The 20,693-nt window shown below is 42.5% G+C and overlaps 1 protein-coding gene across 1 annotated transcript in view; it reads left to right on the top strand.

Moving 5' to 3' along the window:
* The window catches only part of LOC138570105 (prostatic acid phosphatase-like), a 507,576-nt gene extending 495,047 nt beyond the window's left edge, over window positions 1–12,529 (top strand). Inside the window, exon 11 of the mRNA XM_069648717.1 lies at window positions 2,307–12,529. Coding sequence (XP_069504818.1) covers window positions 2,307–2,419 — 113 coding nt within the window. The 3' untranslated portion in view covers window positions 2,420–12,529. The remainder of the gene's footprint in view (window positions 1–2,306) is intronic.
* The last annotated feature ends 8,164 nt before the right edge of the window (window positions 12,530–20,693 follow it).

Below are 20,693 nucleotides of genomic sequence, written 5' to 3'. Positions count from 1 at the left end.
CAGGTTGACCTTTGCTGAGGTCTATGTCTGGCCTTAATGCCACAGCACCCACTTGGGGGACTGGATCGACCCCCCCTTCTTTTTCTGACTAAGGGATGCATACTTGCTTTATGAGCATATGTTTCAATTAACACTTCTCTTTTCAGGTTGCTTTATCATGTGACTTGGTGTTTTGAAAGTGCACACAATTGTACAGACTAAGATTGTAATTATAGTAAATGTTCATTCCAAATATAATCTTAGTTTGTTTCTCAGATATATACAGGACACAGATGATTAATGGACGTCCTCCTTGTAGATACACTGGTGCTTTGAAAACCAGATTTATTGAGCAGTATACTAATTTAGTCCTTGAATAACAACTTTGCAGAAAGCATTTTTGTGTGTCTAATATTGAAGATGGAATAAGAAAAGATGAAATCTCCCCTGCTTTCTTAATTGGAATCTGTGGAACCAGGAAGACAGTGCTCAAATCCTGAACGTCCACACTTCATGCATTATGTGTTCACTTTTCATCACTGTGCATTTTCCCCTTAACTCTCTGTAGAAAAAGTCTCACTCATATGTGTTTATACTCTATAGTGTTTTATGATTTTAACAATGTATGTTAGGCATACTGGTGAGGAGGCAGCATGACAAGTGAGGGGTTGTACACAGGGTGCAGGTATGGGTTTTGTCTATGGGATGAGGAGGCCGGGAGCCAGGTATGGGTCTTTTGACATACCAGCTCATGTTTGGCTATGAGAGCAAAACCAGACCTACTGGGTCCTTTATGGCTCTGCTCTACCAATGAGTTCTCAATCGTCACCACCCCTTAACATTGTTCTAAAACTAAAGATGGGTTGGGATGGGAGGAGATTTATTTATTTATTTATTTTATATATTGTTTGCTTGTTAAATTCTGATTCAAAGTGCTCACAGGGCAACATGAAGGGGAAAAGGGGATGAGAAACATTAAAAAACATAAAAAATATCAAATACAGTGGGGGGTGGAGGACGAACCTACTATGTCTTGTGAGTGTTCAGAACGTTCTAGTGCAGCCGGGAGGGGGAATGGGATAGGTGCTGGTGTGCTCATGTGTGAGCAACAGGTGAAGAGCAATGTAAGGTAAGTACGAGCCTCCAGAGTGGAGGGTGAGCCGAGGCAAGTGCTGAGGATAGACAGAAGCTGGGGGTGATTTGGTGTGGGAAGTCAGGACCCCGAGGTTGCATAAGGGCCCAGGACACCAAACAAGCAACTGTGAGATTATCAGAGGAGAGAGGGGGAAGGAGGAGGTAAAGAGGAAAGTCGTGAGGAGCTTGCGGAATTTAAGAAAGTCCTGCTCAAGACAAAAAGGTGTAGACTGCTGTCAAATTACAAACTGCAACACATTTTTAGTTGACAGCAGCCAAACCAATAAGTATCAAAGCGCTGCTACATTGGTAAACAAGAAAAAAAACAGAATAGTACATAAGCATGATAGTAGATGCTGCGGATAGTCCGGTAACAGGGATACACCAGTATAAGTTTAGTCATATTTGTCGAACAGCCATGTTTTTAGCGGTTTTCTGAAGATAATGTAGAATGGCTGCTCTTGGAAGTGGAGAGGTAGGGCGTTCCACAGGGTAGGGGTAATGACTGTGAAGCAAGTGCCTCGTGCTCTTTTTCTTGAGAATCTGGGGATGGCTAACGATGAAGTGGATGAGGACCATGGGCAAGGGAGTTTGGTTCTTTGAAAACTGGGCTCGAATCCCAGCATTCCCATTTCACCAATTATATTTATGCGGATTAAATAATTGTACTGTTTGGTAAGTGTTGGAATGTCCATGAGTCTCAGAAATCACAAGCATAACTAAAAAATATTTTGTATGAAAGGAAAGTAGTGCCAATTATGTCTATTATATATACTTGAGAAATGTGTGTGTGGGGGAGAGTTGGGTATTGAGTTTACTTGTTCTGGAAGTTGGGGCTGCTGCACTTTGGGCTGGGGCCATTGCACTATGGGCCACAGAAGTACATGTGCCCTTCAGGCCAAATGTTGCCAGTCCTCCCCTGTATAAAAGAATCATAACAGGAGGGAAAATAGGTGCCATAGAATTGCAGCCAGTCATAGTATGCTTGGAAAATCTTTCACAAACATGGTAAAGTCAATGCTTTTTTTCTCACCGCTAGTTCAGGTTAATGTGTTTCTGTAGAGTTTTGTTTTGGGAAAAGGTACTCCTATATTTTTCTTTCTAAATACCCAAAGGACTGGATCCAACTCACAGATTGTGCCCAGGAACCATAGAAAATATGTCTCTGATTCTTTTTGTGTTTATTTTTACAGGCACAGTCACGGGCTTGGTGGTTGTGGTGATCGTGATGCTATTGTTGAACATTGTGCTGCTGTCTCTTCTGTGCTGCCGCAAGGCTCCACGAAACTCCTATCAAGACATTTGAGACAGACCGCATGCAGACATGGCAGGAAATCGCAGAATGGAACCTACCTCACAATGGGCTTTCCAGTTTCTAACAAATGTCAATTGTTTCTTTAATAAGCTCTAGATAGATGAAAAAGGGCTTTGATCACTTGAAGTGGAGTGGGAGTAGGGGGGTGTCTCATTCATTTACACTACTGTAAGAGGGAATTTAATCTGCAGTCCCCCAGTTCACTCAATGCTCTCAAAGATCAGAATTTGGTTTGTTTGGAAAGTTATGCAAACACAATTGGTGGGCTTGTGTCACCCTCCAGTGGATCAGTTTACTTTTCACACAATCCAATCCTTTTTGATCTGCACCCTTGAACCATCTACATATAAGGACCAAAACCTGCATGACCGTGGAAGCCCAACTTTCCTCGCCCTCTAGAAATTGATGCTATCAGTGTGGGAAAGGTGCAAGGATTTTCTTTACGCTCGGGATATAGTGACATTTGCTCCAATCCTCAAATGGAAACTATTCTACATTTGCTACACCCAATGGAAGCAGCGTCTAGGCAACCACTGAGTTTTGCCTCGTCCTGTTACCTGCCCCCATGAGGAACCTTGCACTCCTTTGAAGTGATGCACTTTTGATTGCCCTCAAATTGTTACACACTTATCACATCACTGCAGCATTCCTAATGACCCTTTGGACATTTTTATTAACTTTTATGATACTAAAATACAGTACACACAAACACAGGCAGGTACAACAAAGCACAGGTCCAGTAATTATATCAACTCCAAAAAACTCCCCCAAATTCCCTCATACAGATTCGTTTCATCCTTTTGCTCAGGACTACCTTCTCCATCAAAGACATTTTACATACGTCATCAATCCAAGCAGACCTGCATGGAGCGGTGGCACTTTTCCAGTCTCTTAAGATCATTTTCATTGCTGAAAGGGCTGCTCTAAAAAAACAACATCTTTGGGGATAACTCAGGTCGTCCAAGAAGGAATCATCCCCCAAAATCACACTTTGAAAGTCAAAATAAAGATCTGTTTGTAAAGTTCTATTCCTGATCTTAGTGACTTCCAGCCAAAATGATCTCACCTTTGAACATTCCCAACTGATATTGCATCTCACAGCGCATTAAATGAGTCTCATATCTTTTTTTCCTTTCTTTATTATAGTGTATTTGGTTAATTAAAACCTTAAACACTTGTAAAAAAAAAACTAATTATTATTATTACATACAGATGACAATTTGTAACCATAATAATTTCAAATACAACATTTAACAAAACATAGCATATTCCTACATTTTACAGTATATTACAGCATATTAAAAGTATAGCATTAGATAGTTAATTACATCCACTTATAAAACACCATTCCACTGGATACCTAATATTCCCTTCCTTAAATCTTAAATATCCTTTAAAATATACAACAATATAAAATGAAAATACCAGTTTATATTGCATGGCAAAGGCCCCTCTTTCGACAGCTCCATATGAGTATATACATAATTTTTACTGAGCATTCCCCGTTTTAAATTTCCAAATTCGATTTTCCCCATTCAAGTAGAATTTTCTTCCAAACATAAAAAGCTGCTCCCGCATACAACAATGGTTCTGTCATGTAAATTGGTGACCAAAATTGATCAGACATAATCATACTCCTGTCGTGGACCAATTCCTTATAACCTTTTTTATACCATTCCACCAGTTTTCCACGGGTCGTTAAAAAGTGTCTAGCAGTCTCGATCTCCAATTTACAAAATCTACACATTCTTTTTTCGATGGGAATGCCCCTCCAAGCTCCCACATATTCATAACACGGTAAAGTATTAAACCTTAGTAACATTATAAATCTGGAGAGTTCTCTGTTACTAACCTTCCACAAATAATTACGAGGTTTCCCAGGTCTCATTCCTTGCAGGCAATAGTTTGCATACCTGCCCTTTTTAACTTAACAATCCAAGTTGTTTTTAGATCCCATTGTATGACTTTCTTTTTCAATATGTTATACAAACCATTCACATCCTATGTGTCTTTTGGCAGTTTTATATTGATCTCATTTAGGAAGATAATGGAAGTGTCTGTCAAGTCCTTTGTAAACTCATTAGTTAGTTCACTCTTTTTCATACACAAACCTATCACCTTCATCAGACTAACTTCCTTCTTCTTATCCATTCTCAATTTTATATATAATTTACAGCGTCTGATTTTCCATAATGTCATCAAGGAAGTAAGACCTAATTCACATCTAATGGCCTCTATAGTGGTTGACTTGGCTAATTTTAAGGCCGATTTCCATAATCTTCCTTCTATTTTACTCAGGTCTCTTGTGAATCTAGATGCAACCGTTTCCAGTGCATACAGAGCCCCAGGTTTTATGCAAGTCTTATATATTTCCAGCAGTCCCTCAATCGAGTACCCACCCTTTCTAGACATATAGGCACAGATGACATTCCACGTTTTTACCACCTTTTCCTCTATCATTTCCTCATAGTAATGTCGGGGGAGTTGGGTTGTTCCTTACCAACATACCCAAATATGGATATATTTCCACTACTTCAATAATTTGGGTATCGATTTTCCATCTAAGATTACAATATTGTTTCTTTCCTCCCTTCCGAATATAAGTATCTTTGTTTTCCCCACATGTATGCTCAAGATATTCTCTTTAGCATAACGATGGAGCTCATTGAGCATCCTCTGAAGTCCAATGGAGGACCGTGCCATTGGCATATGACATCCAGCTTATGGGTAGTTCTCCTATCTTGGGAGGGTGGTGATTAATATCTTCAAAACACTCTTCCATATCTCATACATAAAGATTTATAAGACAGGGGATGTCACGCAGCCCTGTTTGAGGCCTATATTTGTTTTAATAGTTAGAGACCTATCCACTCCTTTATTTACACATATAGTCACTGTGGATTCCCTGTACATTTCATTTAAGAAGTGCAGAACTATCAGGCATATTTTCCATTTTGGTAATTTTTCACCGAGTCTTTCCCTGTTTACACAATCAAATGCCCTAGAAAAATCAACAGGCATGTAATTTTGTCTTTTTCTTTATGGTATCTGCAGCGATATAGTTCAGTGTAACCATATTATTTATGGTACTGAACCCCGCTCTAAACCCCGTCTCTAGAGGAGATATGAGTTTATTTAGTTTACTCGATTGGTTTATCATTTGTAATGATAATGAGCAAACAAATCTTACAGCTGGAGTCCGCCATGGCCAACAGCCAATAATTCTTGGGGCAAGTTCTTACCCCCTTTTTGATGAATCAGAATAAATATGGCCTTTCTCCAGCTGTCAGGGATCTTGTCACATTTCCATACCCATGAATAGAGATCAAGCAAAATAGTAACCCATTTTTCAGGGTTGCGTTTTTTCACTATATTTGCAAGACTATATGGCCCAGGGGCCCTAGAGGATTTCATGTTATTTATAATGTTTAGAACATCCTCTCGTCCAAAGGGGAATATAATTTCTTCTTTAACCAACTAATCTCCATTCGTGAGATTGATTTGTTTTCCTCAAAATAAAGTGAGGATATATAATATGTCCATATTTCTATAGATATTACATTGATATATTTATTCTCCTCTTCTGTAATATATTTACTGTATAGATACCAAAATTTTTTTGCATCATGGACTCTACATAGCCTTAATACGATTTTTCTATTTGCATTCTGCACATTACTGTTATGGGCCTTAAGCCAATTCTTAAATTTCGTGCGAATATTGCAGATCTTTTGCCTTTTTTCTTCATCATTCATACTCGCATCATACCTCATCCATTTAATTTCATCATTTACCTCTTTTTCTCTTTTTTCTTAGTGTATATCTGGCAATCATATGTACTTGTGTGTTTTTTTCCTGTCCTTTTGTTTATTGGGATTCTACAATTTGTCTTCTGTATCATCCCCAGTAAATAACCTTAAGACCATTAAGGGCTATCTCTTGCCCACTTATGTCTAGGATATTGAAAGTTTCATCAAATTTGACCACATTTGTTTCTGTCCAACAATTCCTATTCCCCCCAGCATTGCTTAAATATTGAGGCTTTTTCCACCACACCCTGTTTTCAATTGTGTTCTGTATAGTGTACATTTTAAAATTTGAGGATCACTATGACAGGTAAATATGTGTTCAAATCCTTTTACCAGATTTGTTATCCTCTTATTTACGAACATGTAGTCCAATCAATACTTTACACACCCGTTAGACCATGTCAGATATTTACCGCCCTCAATACCTGGTTCTAAAAAACCAAGTCCACAACTATATAACCAATTCAGCCAGGTTGTTCCATAAGAGATTTGAGGAGAGTGGGTATGTTGCAATCCCAGGTTTCCCAAATCACCTGGAATAGGTATCTCATATGCTCCACAGAGCTCTTTCCAATCATCTATAGTTTTCCTCGCTACATCACAGTAGGCGTTGAAAGCCCCCATTATCATCACATTTGAATGAGGGGATTCAATGAGCCATCCTTCGATGGTGTCCATTCTGATTTTTCCCATTTCCATCAGGTTGGTGGGCCCCCCTGGGCGTGAGTATACATTTATCAATAACATTTCCTCATCAGTGCCATAATTACCTATAATAACACACAGGACATATTCTGAATTGCCAAATGCACCATAATCTCTGCCCATTAATGTTTTTATTTACCCCTACACATAGCCCCCCTTTAGGTCTACCTCTTTCACCAGTTTCTGCAGGGGTGGTCAGGATATTATATCTATCTATGAGTAGAGATCCCTGGGCCCAGGTTTCTTGTAGTGTGAGAATAGCACTACTTTTCAAGAGGGCATAATAGAGTGGAATCCCCTACTATTCCAAGGTACTATGATTGGAGCTAATTCCTCCTGCTTATCTCACCATTCTAATATGTAATTCCCATCGTGAATCCAGCACTATTTACCTGCTTCCTAAATTACCTGCTGGATTGCACCAGATTACTACTTTTAACTTCCGTACTATTCCCAATGTTATGACATACAATAATTTCAAAATCTTTATTCCAAAACTCTCTCAACTGATCATAGATTAGTTCCACAATGACTGCTGTACCAAATTGTATTATGGACCAATTTTCCCAACTTCCAACCTCAGGCAATATGACTCTTTCTATATCTGAGGTTCTGATGAATTGTAATTTAAATATTTTGTGGAGGCATTGGAGTAACCAACAACGATTTAAATAAGGAATGTCATCCTTAGGGGCTTTTTCTATTATTTTAATACTCTTCCCTTTATTAATCACCCTTGCATCTTGTTCCCCATTTTTTCTATCATTTATTTTCCCTTTTTCATTTCTATTGCTGCCCATCGGCAATCTCTCCATTTCACCTCTATATATCTCCTTTCCTCTAGGCTTTAATACTACCCTTTCCATATTTATAGGTATGTCAAGAAACCTTATCCCCACTTCACTGTCCTCCAGCGATTCCTCATTTTCCACAACTATGGCAAAAGGTACACTTTGATCAGCAATTGCTACTGTAGGTACATCACATTGACTGCTTTTATCATCTAATACTGCTACCAGAGCTTCCTTCTCCGGGCCATCTTTCTTACCCATACTCTTAAGCCACTTCTTCATACCCCCCTCTTTTGATATCCGCCTTTTTTCACCCACCTTCTTGTTTAGTCAAATTGAGCTCAAACCTATTTGCTACCTCTGTACATTCCATATCATTGAAGGCGGTCTCAGCTGAAGTGATGCTATTCTTTTTGTTTGATTTCTTCTTTCTAGATTTTAATACTTTGGTTTTATTTCCTTTTTTGTAATTTATTTTGCAATGTATTCTTCTTTTATACCCTTGGGAATGAATAACTTCACCTACCCCATCCACCTCTAACATTCTACTACTTTCAAACTCTGCTGCATTAATATGTATGAGTTCAACGTTTCAATTTCATCATCCTTTTTCTCCTCATTAACTTCATTTACCACTCAGCTCATCTGCCATGAGCACCTATGTACTTTCATTGATTTCACCATATTCTATATGGTTTCCACAAGGTGATTGTACACTAATTATTTAAATATTTTAATTCAACAAAACCACCATGTCTGTGGGTGACTGTTGCTCATTCAACATCTTAGTGCAAACGCCTAATAGAATATCCACTGTCGTTATCAAGGAATCCATTTTTTCTTTTATATTTAGAGTATAATCCTCAACTAAGTCCGAATCGCACCATGATCTTGATTCTATGTGTTCTCTCGAAATGTTATCTTCCAACAACTTCTCTAAATCAGGGGTCATGGACAAGTTTGATCCTATCACATTATTCATATCTGCAGCATGTTCCATGCTTTTATTAGTAAGTGGAGTACCCCCACCCAGAGAGAGCCCCATTAAATGCCTACGAATAATCATGTTGCTGATTAGTAAGCAAATAATTTGTATTCAGGCGGGGACTTCCTCCTGTCGGCACCCTCATAGAATGCCACCTGAAGTCCTTGCATAGATTTAGAAGGGAGTTGTTATCAACCATATCTACCATAGCCCTATTCTGTGATAGGGGAGGCAATCCGTCATTCACACATTCCTTCCCGACCTTCTTTTTGGTCAGAAATTCCAAAATTGTAGGCTGCTCCAAATTTGGGGGTTCTGCTTCCCCTCTTTTGGTCTCCCTCCCATTTATTTGACTTACAGTATTATGTGCAGGTATTGTGCCCTTTGTTCTATTAGTCCCTTTTCCCTTTCTGAGATCTAAGCTTCGGGGCCTTCTTAGTTTATAGTTTGCCACGGAAAATAACTGCCACATGAATTCTGTGTTCTCTCCAACTTTCCCTACTCCTCTGGGGGTTTAACAAACAAGAAAATACAGACAATTTTCCTAAGTGTAGATATGAATCCACACTATTTACCAAAGGAATCTGTTAAAGACAATTTGACCCGTGCTAATGCCCTTCAATCAACACAAGACAGCAGTCCTCGAACCCTCCACCACGCAAACCGTGCAACAGACTAACAACAATGAGTAAAGTGGATTCCACAAGCGCACAACTGGTCGTGCTTCTAAATAAATAAAAAGAAAGTTCTAGTCAGTTTACTAAGACATCTGAAATAAGAAAGGAAATGTATATCAGTGTTACTATAAAAGAACGGATAAGTCCATATAAATCCTTTAAAAATCTACAATCATACCACATTTTAGCAGCTATAGTGAATTTTAGGTACTTTTTCTAATCAACCTTTCTACCAGCCCAGCAGCAGCCGGAAATCCTTGCCGCTTCCTCAAGCAGAGTCAGTTAGTTTTAGACCCAATGAAGTGTAACTCGCCTTTCAGCTCTAACTCTCAATTGGCGGGGGAGACGAAACCTCGCAGCCCCCTCACTCACGTCTCAGGTACAAAGGGCTTGAGTTTACTCCTGTGTTGGTTTGGGCGTATGGTCGTAAATAATGGATTCAAAATAATGCTGAAAAGGAGAGAAGCTCGCAGCCCCTGTCGCAAGCAGCTCAAATGCAAAGGGCTAAGTTAGTTGCAGTGAATGTTTAAACGTGTGGTCATAACCCGCATTCCTGCAGGGGAGAGAATAGGCTCCCAGCCCCTGTATTTACATAGTTAGGCTGTAAAATGAAGTCCAATCATAATTGCTGAAATTTCGAGACTCGTTATCAGAGAAGAAAAGGCAGCATTAACAATAACATGTGGGAGAACAAAGCACTGAACACTGCCCCGCGCCCTTTGCGTAAACAGTTTAAGAGTATTAATTAATAAGCCAAGTGCAGGTCAAGAGGGGGGTAGGCCCGAAAGCTCACCCCGCCACCCGCCACCTCCTAACCTGTCACTAGATCACCTGCAGTTTATGGCTCAATGCACACATTGGTGTGGGTCCGAAGTTCACAGCGCGCCCCACCATCTCTATCAACACACCACACGTCCACCAAGGACATCAAAAAGACTCTGCAGTCTCAAATCTATGCATTGGGCGCCCTATGCCTGATTGTGTTCTATGCATCACAAATAGAATGACTATGGTATAGTTAGCAAGCAACTCCCATATTGTAGGGAAACAAATCCCCTTTATCGTATAGTCGATTAGATACATCCCCTGCAGCATTAAACACCCCACGGAGTCGCCTTGATTCTTTCTTGATGGTTTTCGCCCCACAGGATGCACGATGGTTCCTTAAGCTTTTTGAATAATCATCATTGTTTATTTCATCATCATCATTTATATAGCGCTACAAACCCTGAGGTATCTGAGCGCTGCTTATTATTACCCACGTTGTGTGGTGCTCATTTATCGACCTCGGAAGGATGAAAGGTTGAGTTTGGCCCCGCCGGGATTCGAACCTGCGCCAGCAGGCTCTGCACAGATGTCAAAGCGAGCGCTCTACACGCTGTGCTATCGAACCGACTATTTTTCTTCTTACAAAATGTATGTTTGATGTCTTTGTGGGCTTGAAAAAAATGCATATGCTTGCGGATCTCTGGAAATTCAATGTGCGCTTTTCATTTTTATTGTACATTGCTACTCATTTTAAAATTGGGTTTTTAGGCAATGATTCTATGCAATTCGACATGTTTTAATAAACCTGAGGTAGGTGCCTGCAATGAAATGGCTCTGCCCAATCGAGTCTTTCATTGTAATCATGGAATCATTAGGGGAACATCATTTGCTGGGCACAATGGAGGCGTGGAAATCCATCTTTTGATGTTCAGAAGGTGTAAAGGCTTTCGAGCAGGAGGAGCAGGCCACTGACACACGTGCCAACGGAAATGTGACACCTTTCTAGTCTTACTTAAAGTAAAGGTTACGGTTGCTTGGGGAAAGGGTGCACAAGAAACAAAGAATTTTGTAAACAAAGAAGGGTTTTCTTGTGGTTTTCTTTGGAAGAAAAGGTTGCATTGGTTTTACAAGAAGAGTTACTCCAAACAATATACATTTTAAAAGTGCTAGTTTTGCAATAATTGTGAACACATGTGCATGAGAAACCCAAACAAAACCAAACATTATCATTGAAAAAAGTAAGCAAGTGGCTTACTTTAACCATGACAGAATCTACTTAATATTCGGTGAAAGAAACATATATATATTTTGCTCTCTACCATTGATATCTCGTTCAGGTGGGGTAGGAAGATTCCATCGCTGGATTTTCCATTGTGGGAGATTCATTGAATTGTTTCCATCATATTGTGCTGCAAATCTATGTAGGGTGGGTGGGTTTGGCTAATAATAATGGTTGCAGGGACCATAGGGGGTGCAGCGTGGGTCTCCCCCGCACACACTTACGGTAAAATGTCCTATAAAACACAAATAATTCGATGAGTCCTCACACCATCAAAACATTATTGATGAAATCACATCGAACCCATTCATACAACACAACATGTATTCACAACAAAAAAGTAAGAAAAATGCAAAACAAAACATTCACAAAATGCTTTTGATCATTTTTTCAGTCAAATCTGAAACATTATATGTTTCTTTATGCGGTAGGTTATTTTTCCTTTATATTTCAGGCAGCAGATTTTTACAAATCTTCAGTTCTTGAAGGTCTTTTGACCTTTGCCAACCCACATGTTTGGACTTTGAAGGATTAAATTCAGCCACTCTTCTTCCTCAGGGCCACAAAGTTTTAATCTCATTTAGGTTGTGGGATATTCCGAATATTAGCGTGTGTCTGTACCGAGGGACATACTTGTGAAACGTTTAGTGGGCAAAGGTACTCTTAATTGCGTGAGGCCACTTGTTAAGCCTCACATGGCAAAAGATACTAGGTAGCACTTTTAATAGTTACTACATCATCAAAACACCAATTTCAATTATGGAACACTAAAAATCTGCTGTTTTAAAAATGTATCCCTTTATATTAGATGCCATTTTAAGGGAATGGGACATGAAGTTAAAATACCTTTGCAGACCACTAAGCACAGTGGAAGAAAATATATACTTAAGGAAATGTATTGATAAAGTCACAGAATCGCAATCTCTAAAATGCTTTCAAAGTCTGTTAGTTAGCCCTAATAAGGAGTCCCGATCATTCATTGGGCTGAAATGTAATCGTTTATGTGTACTGTCAAACATCTGTTCCAGTGGACCTAAAAATATAATGTTCTATTTGTATTCATATTAAAGAACTTTGCCCTCCTTAATATGCATGTAATATGCATGTCTGATAAAGGTTGGAAGTGTGTTTGACACGCATGGCTTCACAGTATTCTGTTGTACACATGTGGTTAGAGAGGAAATCTGCAGAAAGGGTTCACAATAAGGAAACTATTTTTCATGTGTTGCTTTAGAAAAACGTAAAACAACCACAACCTATATTTTGGGGAGTGCTCTTGCCAGCCTATGGGTCACAGCCCCCAACAATCTCCTTTCTTAGCTGTCTCTTGCAAGTGTCAACTCTGTCACAGTGTTCCCTATTTGGATCAGCCATTTTCTGTTTCTCAACTCTCTCACAGTATGCCCTATTTGGTTCAGCCATTTTCTGTTTCTCAACTCTCACACAGTATGCCCAATTTGGTTCTGGCATTCCCTGTTTCTCAACTCTCTCACAGTATGCCCTGTTTGGTTCAGCCATTTCCTGTTTCTCAACACTCTCACAGTAGTTCCTGTTTGGTTCAGCCATGCTCTGTTTTTCAACTCTCACACAGTATGCCCTATTTGGTTCAGCCATTTTCTGTTTCTCAACTCTCTCACAGTATGCCCTATTTGGTTCAGCCATTTTCTGTTTCTCAACTCTCACACAGTATGCCCTATTTGGTTCAGCCATTTCCTGTTTCTCAACTCTCTCACAATTTGCCCTATTTGGTTCAACCATGTTCTGTTTTTCATCTCTCTCACAGTATGCTCTATTTGGTTCAGCCATGTTCTGTTTTTCAACTCTCACACAGTATGCCCAATTTGGTTCAGCCATTTCCTGTTTCTCAACTCCCTCAAAGTGTGGTCTATTTTTCCTGGACACCTTCTGATCTTTATCGCTGCTTGTACTGTCCCAGACACTGCTGAAGCGCCAACTCTGTTGAACACCATCCTAAGTCTCACACAATCTAATGATTTGTGATTTCTTTCTATATTGGGGCAAAGGCAGTTTTCCCTTCAGCCCGGAGTCGTTGTGTGCTAAGTGCATTCTCCTGCTCTCATTTGCTTGCCCCTTTTCCTCTAGTTTAATCAGCTGTTGTACCTAATAGTTGAATTGGCTTATGGCCATGTCCCCATGCCTGAGGTTTTAAATGAGTATCCGTCATCTTTGGATCAGGCTTATGCATTGAAAAGCATTGTTTATTTTCCTGTCCTTGTGGGGCCCTTGCTTTGAGCTTCTGTGGGCGTTCTACTCCAGGACGTGTGCGCTCAATGTGGGCTCAAGGTGGAATCCCGCTCCTTGAGCATACTTGTGGAATGAGCCCAGAGGAAGCACCTGGCCCCCAATGTATTTTCTGTGGGCTTATTCCCCTTCAGACTGATTCTCTTCAAAGATGGTAACATGGGGTCATTTCCCCACCTTCCTCTTTCATGCTAGGGAAATCTCAGGGGTGACCGCATGGTTCATTGTGGGCACCCAAGGAGGGACTGGAAGAGCTCTAGGGGTTCCCCATACTAACCTTCTACACTTGCATCATAGAGCTGGTAGCTTCTCCTGGCCCCAGAGTAACTCAGCCACCAATTGTTCTCTCCCCAGGGGTGACTCTGTCACAAACCTATTCCTCCTCTTCTGACTGCCCCCCACCCCCTATTTTTCTTCACCGGGTTGTTTATTGAATTCATTTGCACTGACTAAATGTAGCTCCTCGTAACAGGTTAAAAAAAACCCTAAGCACCATGAACCTCTGCAATATTCATGCCTTCACAGAAACTGAGATGCATATACATAAAACACAACACTTACACGAATACAGAATACCAAAGACAAGTGTAACGCTGCATACATAGCTATATAAGCTGAACCATATTAGAATACCATGGTCTAGAACTATATTAGAACACCATGTTATATAATGATGATGTACCTACAACGTAGATTGCCTACATGACATTTATAACATGAAGAAAATAATGTAATTCTTCTTCTGTTCAGAAGGGAAGCTAGAGTGTTAGCGCGCCCAGATTACTTTGAAATCAGCTAAGGTCGAAATGTGTATTCTTTTGCCAACATATGAGCATATGAGTGAAAGCATGCCTACTTTGAATGCAGAATATTCCTTAGAGACAGTACGTACAAATAAACTGTTGTGATCAAAATGTAACCGAACATAAGAATGACAGGGTGGAAATCCCTTGTGAGAAGGGTATTGCAGAACAGCTACTTTGAGGTGAGCTCTGTTTAACATTAGCTGCCCTCAGATTAACCCTTTCAGCCTACACTTTAACATTGGCACTGGTCCACCAACCCAAGGCCCTCACCTAAGGCCCCTGTCTGGCCCATGCTATTCCTCACTTTTCCACTTCACTGCCTGCCTGTACTTGCAGATGCTGTCTACCCTACTTGATCCACGAAGCCGCATAGAGCACCTGATTCAAAGGCCAATGGTGAGTTGTCAGGCGGGAGAGCTGGCCCACTGATCCAAGGCCCTCACCTAAGGCCCCTGTCTGGCCCTGTCCAGTGCTGGAAGCAGCCCCTTCTATGCCGCTACTTCATGACCCTTTGAGTCTTGGCAACACTCCCAGTGAACACACTGAAAGTGACCCCTGCACGCTCTGACCACAAGCAAAACCTGCTTTTTCCATTGCTCTGGTAAGCAAATGGAATGCATTGGTCTAGACTACACCCCTCCCTTGAGACTCTGACGGCTTTGGTTGCTTCCCGCTCCTTTCCCTACCTGCCTAACTGTGCATTTGAATCCCTGCACCTATTGAAATATGCATCTTGCTGAATGCTGTCTGCTGTTAAACAAAAATAAACCTTAAAACTAAATTTGGATTCTCGGTTGAGCCTTAAATCTGTACACCCTCCTCTCTGTGCTTCATTGTAGTGCTCTCTGGCAAACTCGAATTAGGTGTGTTTTTCAACTGTGCATCCTCCATTGTGTACTGCATTTTAGTGCTCTCTGGCAAATTCGAACTTAGATGTGCTTTCCAATTGGCATTCCTCCGTTTTGTACTGCATTGTAGTGCTCTCTGGCAAATTCGAATTTAGGTGTGCTTTCCAACTGTGCATCCTCCATTTTGTACTGTATTGTAGTGCTCTCTGACAAATTCGAACTTATGTGTGCTTTCCAACTATGTATCCTCCATTTTGTACTGCATGGTAGTGCTCTCTGGCAAATTCGAATTTAGGTGTGCTTTCCAATGTGTTAATAACTTTGAATCTGGGCATGTCTAGTTTGCCCATTGATTTTGTCGGCCTGGCAGTCTGGTGATATTCTATTGTGCACAGTGCTTCTAAACATCTCCCCTGCTATGCACCGTTTCCACCCTACCCTCACCTTCTTCTTTGGCTTTTCTGTTTTTTACCCCATGGTGCTGTTGGTCTCCCCATCTATTGTAATTGCTTCTCCATCACCTATCCTCCCTCTCGTTCGAAGTCTGGAAGGAAGAAGTTTAAAAAGGCAGTCCTGAGTTCCAACCTAGGTCTGCCCATTGCAGACACCTACATCAATGCTTCCTCCAGACAGACTATCATTGACATTATCTTTGCTGTTCCTTCTTCTGACTCATGGACTCCCCATATGGTTTCTGTCCTCTCCCATTTTTCTTCCTTTCCTCACCCATTACTGCTGGCACAGATGGTAAGTGCTCTTGGCTCTCTCTGCATCTTCCAAGGGCACCATAAATATCTATCTCAGTGGCACTATCATGGCCCAGGGCTCTCAGCCCAACCTCAACCTTCTTGACAGATGTATTCCATCTCCTTTCAACTTCCCCCTTCTTCTGCCACTCCTCCATCCCTCATCCCTCCTCTCCTCCCCAGTGGTGGTAGCCCACCCCTGTGCCCCATCCTCAAAAAACACTTAAAGAGGGCAACCAGCTTCACTTAGGTACTTCAATTCTCGCTCTGCAGTCAAACACTCCTCAGACATCTGTCTCCTCCTTGAAGACCTTGACCTTGATGTCCTTGCTCTCACCGCAACCTGGTTAAAGGCCAGCTCCGTCACTGCTTTTGACACACTTCTCCCTGAGGGCTACAAGATCATGTCCAATCCCAGGCTCGCCCGGCCTGTTGGCGGAGTGGCACTGATCTTCCCTGAATGGGTTCCTGCCACCATCATTCCCAGGCACGACGACTCATCCTTTGAAAGCCTCGTCTGCAGGCTTTCTGTCTTGCCTTCCGTTTCTCTTACTCTCGCTACCATCATTAGTCCCCCCTCGACTCATCTCCCTCTTCCGGTCAGAATGGGAGGATCTCTCCTTCTCTCTACTTGCCTCCACTCCCAAACCTATCTTCCTTGGGCACGTCAATATCCATCTTAACTCTCCAGATACAGCTACTGTACTCTTTTGCGGCCTCTGTGACTTTCTTTCCCTCATTATCCTCTCCTCTGGCCTAACCCACTCTGCCAGACACACCTTGGCGGCTCTCATCGTCAAAGACATCCCACTTTCCTACCCTCTAACTACCCCTCTCTCCTGGGGTCTCTCTCCTCTCTCCCCACCTTGACCTCCCCTGTAGTCTGATAATTCCTCCACCTGCACTGGCAGTCTCCTTCTCCATCATTCAACCGATGAAGCATGTGTCAGTTGCTGCATTTGCCTCTTCCTTCAACCCTTCTCTGCCCACTTCATTTGACTCTCCTTCTGACTCTGTTCTAGCTAACCTCCATATCGCTATCTCTAACTGGCCCCTTCCCACAAACCCTTAAGCACTCTCTTGTGCAACCTCTCTTAAAAAAGCCATCTGCTAACCCTTCTTGCTGGGCTAACTATCGCCCTATCTCTATCACCACTTTTTTGGGCAATCTCACGGAGAAGCTGATCATCCCCCAACTGACCCTCCACCCCGAAATGGCTGGCTGCCTCCATGACCACCAGCTTGGCTTCGAGGCATCCAGAGGCATGGAAACTGCTCTCCTGAACACCCATGAAGACCTGCTCTCAAACCTGGACTCACACTCCCTCTGTTCTGATCCTCCTCGATCTTTCTTCTGCCTTTGACTCCATCAATCACTCCATCCTCATAAATCATCTCCATGATACCCTAGGCATCACGGACCGGGCACTGGCTTTGCTGACCTCCTTCCTTTCAAGCGGACCCTCCCAAGTTGCAAATGGGTGCTTTTCTCTCCTTTGCCTCACTCTCTACCTGTGCCGTCCCTCAGGGCTCTATCCTATCGCCATGGCTCTTCAACATCTACCTGGCCCCTCTGACCCACTTGATCTCCACCCTCTCCCCTCATTTTCAGTGTTATGCAGTTGACACACAGCTCTCCTTTAAGCTGCCTTCCTCTACCTCCTCTCCCGTACCTGACTACCTGACTGCTATTCAGGCATGGTGCTCTGCTAATGATCTCTACCTTAATTCCAGTAAGACAAGATCCCTCTGATTGGGATGCCTGCTCCTTGTTTCCCCCCTACTCTCTGGCCACCCTTGTTGGGTCCCCTCCCCTCACCCACCTATGAGGCAAAACAACCTGGGATCATCTTTGACTCCTCTCTCTCTTTCTCTTCACACATCACAGACCTTGCCAAGAAGTCCAACTTTCAGCTCGACCTCCTCACATGCACTCTACCTTTCCTCACGTTCCCCCAGAAGCTCAACGTCTCCAGAGCCCTGGTTCTCTTTAGTCTGGACTACTGCAACAGCCTCTTCCTCAATCTGCCTCTTTCCTCCCTTCCCCCCTTAAACTAAGCCAGAATAGGACTGCAAGACTTATCATTGGCCTCAAGCGCAGGGACCGCATCTCTCCAGCCCTGAAATCTCTCCACTGGCTCCCAGTGACCACAAGGATCAAATTCAAGACCCTTTGCGTCATCCACAAGGATGTCTGGAGCCTGATACATCTCTACATCCAGCTTTCCCTCCCTAAATACCTCCCTTCTAGAATCCTTCGGTCTTCTTGCTCCAACTCTCTGCAGGTCAAATGTTTGTCCAAGCAGAGAGTGAAAGGTAGATCCCTTTACTGGGCTGGTTCCTTCCTCTGGAACGGCCTCCCTGGCCCCTCAGACTTGAGCCAGATCTTCTTAAGTTCCAGAAACTTCTCAAGACTTTCCTTTTCTACTCTTCCTTCCCTCTCCCACTCCCATGCTAACGTACCCTCTGCTGCTTCATTGGGGGCCTGGTCCCTTCAGAGTCATACAGGGGCCAGACCACCCTCTCTACCAGTCACCCCCTGCATCCCTGCCTGCACTTCCCCAGACTAGCCCTGACCTGGTCCACCCTGTCCACCGCACTTATCCTCCCTTCCCCATCTCCTTCCCCTGGCACTTGCCGTCTTGGCCCCCTCCAGCAATTGCTCACTCCCTCCATTGTGTACCCCAGTTCTGCACAACTCCCTCTCCCCCCCTGCACTTACCACCTGTCTTGCACTTGCACGGTAGCATTGTCACAAGGTCGATATAACCGTTTTTCTACTTTCTTTCCTATCCCCCCGTCATCTTGTTTTGTGGCGCCTGGAAACACTTTTGAATAGACACCATACAAATGTCCAATAAATCAATAATTAGAAATAACGTGCACATCACACAATCCCTGGGTGTTAGCCAAAACTAGCAACTCTACCTTTACCTCAGTATGCTTGGCGCTCTGCAAGACAGAAGTAGGAAGTTGATGCTTTGGATGACATATGACCCCTCTAGGCGCTAAACCACAAGGCACAGTGTACAACATATCGTTTGTTGTGTATTGTTATATGCGACACAGACGGGAGGGGCGGAGAGAAGCGAAGGTCCTGACAGATTGGTAGATGCTCACAGACGGTTGCTATGGGTTACAAGGGATGCTGCAACTGGGAGGATTCCTTGGAACAAGGTGCAATTCTATTGGAAATGCATGTCCTTTCTATGCAAGTATGTCATCATGCACTGTTCTACAAGTACACTTTTTAATAGGGAGAACATAATAACTAAAGCACGTATTCTATTAAGAGTGTATCAAGCACACTTGCCTGATATCTGACTAACATGTATTATCTGAAAGTTGAAACAGTGGCCTTTAAAAAAAACACTGTATGAAATGTGGCATTTCAGTTTGCATTGCTATGGGTTTTACGTACATTGCTCTGGGAAGAACCTTGAAACGCACACCTTGAGCGAGTTGCATGAGTAAGAGCAATAGCAATGTATATTTTATATCAAATACACCTTGAGTAACAATATATTGTGGCCTCACACACAGCACCACAGGAAGTCTGGGTTTTACTTGCTCTTGGTTATGAAACAAGCCAGGAGGCGGAGAAGCTGGTTTTCAACAAAGGGAAGATTGTTGAAGATTGTTTAATGAATCTAGATGTCTATTTTATAATCAAACTGCATACACTTGAAAACAAGAGTATTTGGTATTGTAAAGATGCCATATGCATTATTCATACCAGAAGGATTTGTTATTCTAGATTATCATTCACATGGGAAAATGCATGTCCCAATAGTTCTATAAACAAGATTGCCCCTATGAGGTGGTGATCTATAGAGACTAGGAAACAACTTCCTGGCCCCCCGCACCACTGGACTCACTAGACGCTGTCCGCCCTCTCCCCCCCGCCACCCTGTATAGCTGTACCCCTCCTCTGTGCTCCTCTGTATCTTGCCCCTCCCACCCCAGCTGTATACCTGTACGGTTGTTACATATGAAAAGTGCTCTGTTATGCATCTGTATTGCTGTATACCTCTGTAAAGCACTTTGGTGCTTCTCGAAGCTAGGCCTGCGCTCAATAAGTACAATAATAATACTCATACTTCCCGTCCCCTTTCCTCCATCCTTGTGGCATCTCCCAACATAGGGACAGTACCGGAACCTTTGGCAGCGGAAAAATTTGCTTCCCCTTTAAAATTAGAATAGGGCACAAGGACGCAGCCTTGGGGGTGGAAATGCCCCACTGAGGCCCTGCCCTCCCGTGCCTCACTTCAGTCCCTTTTTCCGCACGGACGGTGTCGGACCTGGCAACCAGCGCAGATACTTTTTTAGCTTTCTGCTTGCTCCCCGTTTGTGTTTTTGCAATTCTTATTTCAATTCCCTTCTGTGCCTCGCCTCCCCCGGTGCATGTCACCCCCAGGAGGCTCCATGAAATGTGCCTAATCCGACCGTTCGTTCCCGGCCTCGGAACCCCATGCTCTCTGTCTTGAGTGCTTGGGGCCTGACCACCGCTGGGACTCATGTTCTGACTGCAGTACTCTCGGTCACAGGGCATTGAAGAATCACTTGTCGCGGTGGAGGGAGATCTTCCA

Source organism: Ambystoma mexicanum, chromosome 2q, assembly GCF_040938575.1.
Source record: "Ambystoma mexicanum isolate Mex_15411 chromosome 2q, UKY_AmexF1_1, whole genome shotgun sequence".
Lineage (NCBI taxonomy): Eukaryota > Metazoa > Chordata > Amphibia > Caudata > Ambystomatidae > Ambystoma > Ambystoma mexicanum.
This window is presented reverse-complemented; position numbering and strand designations above follow the sequence as displayed.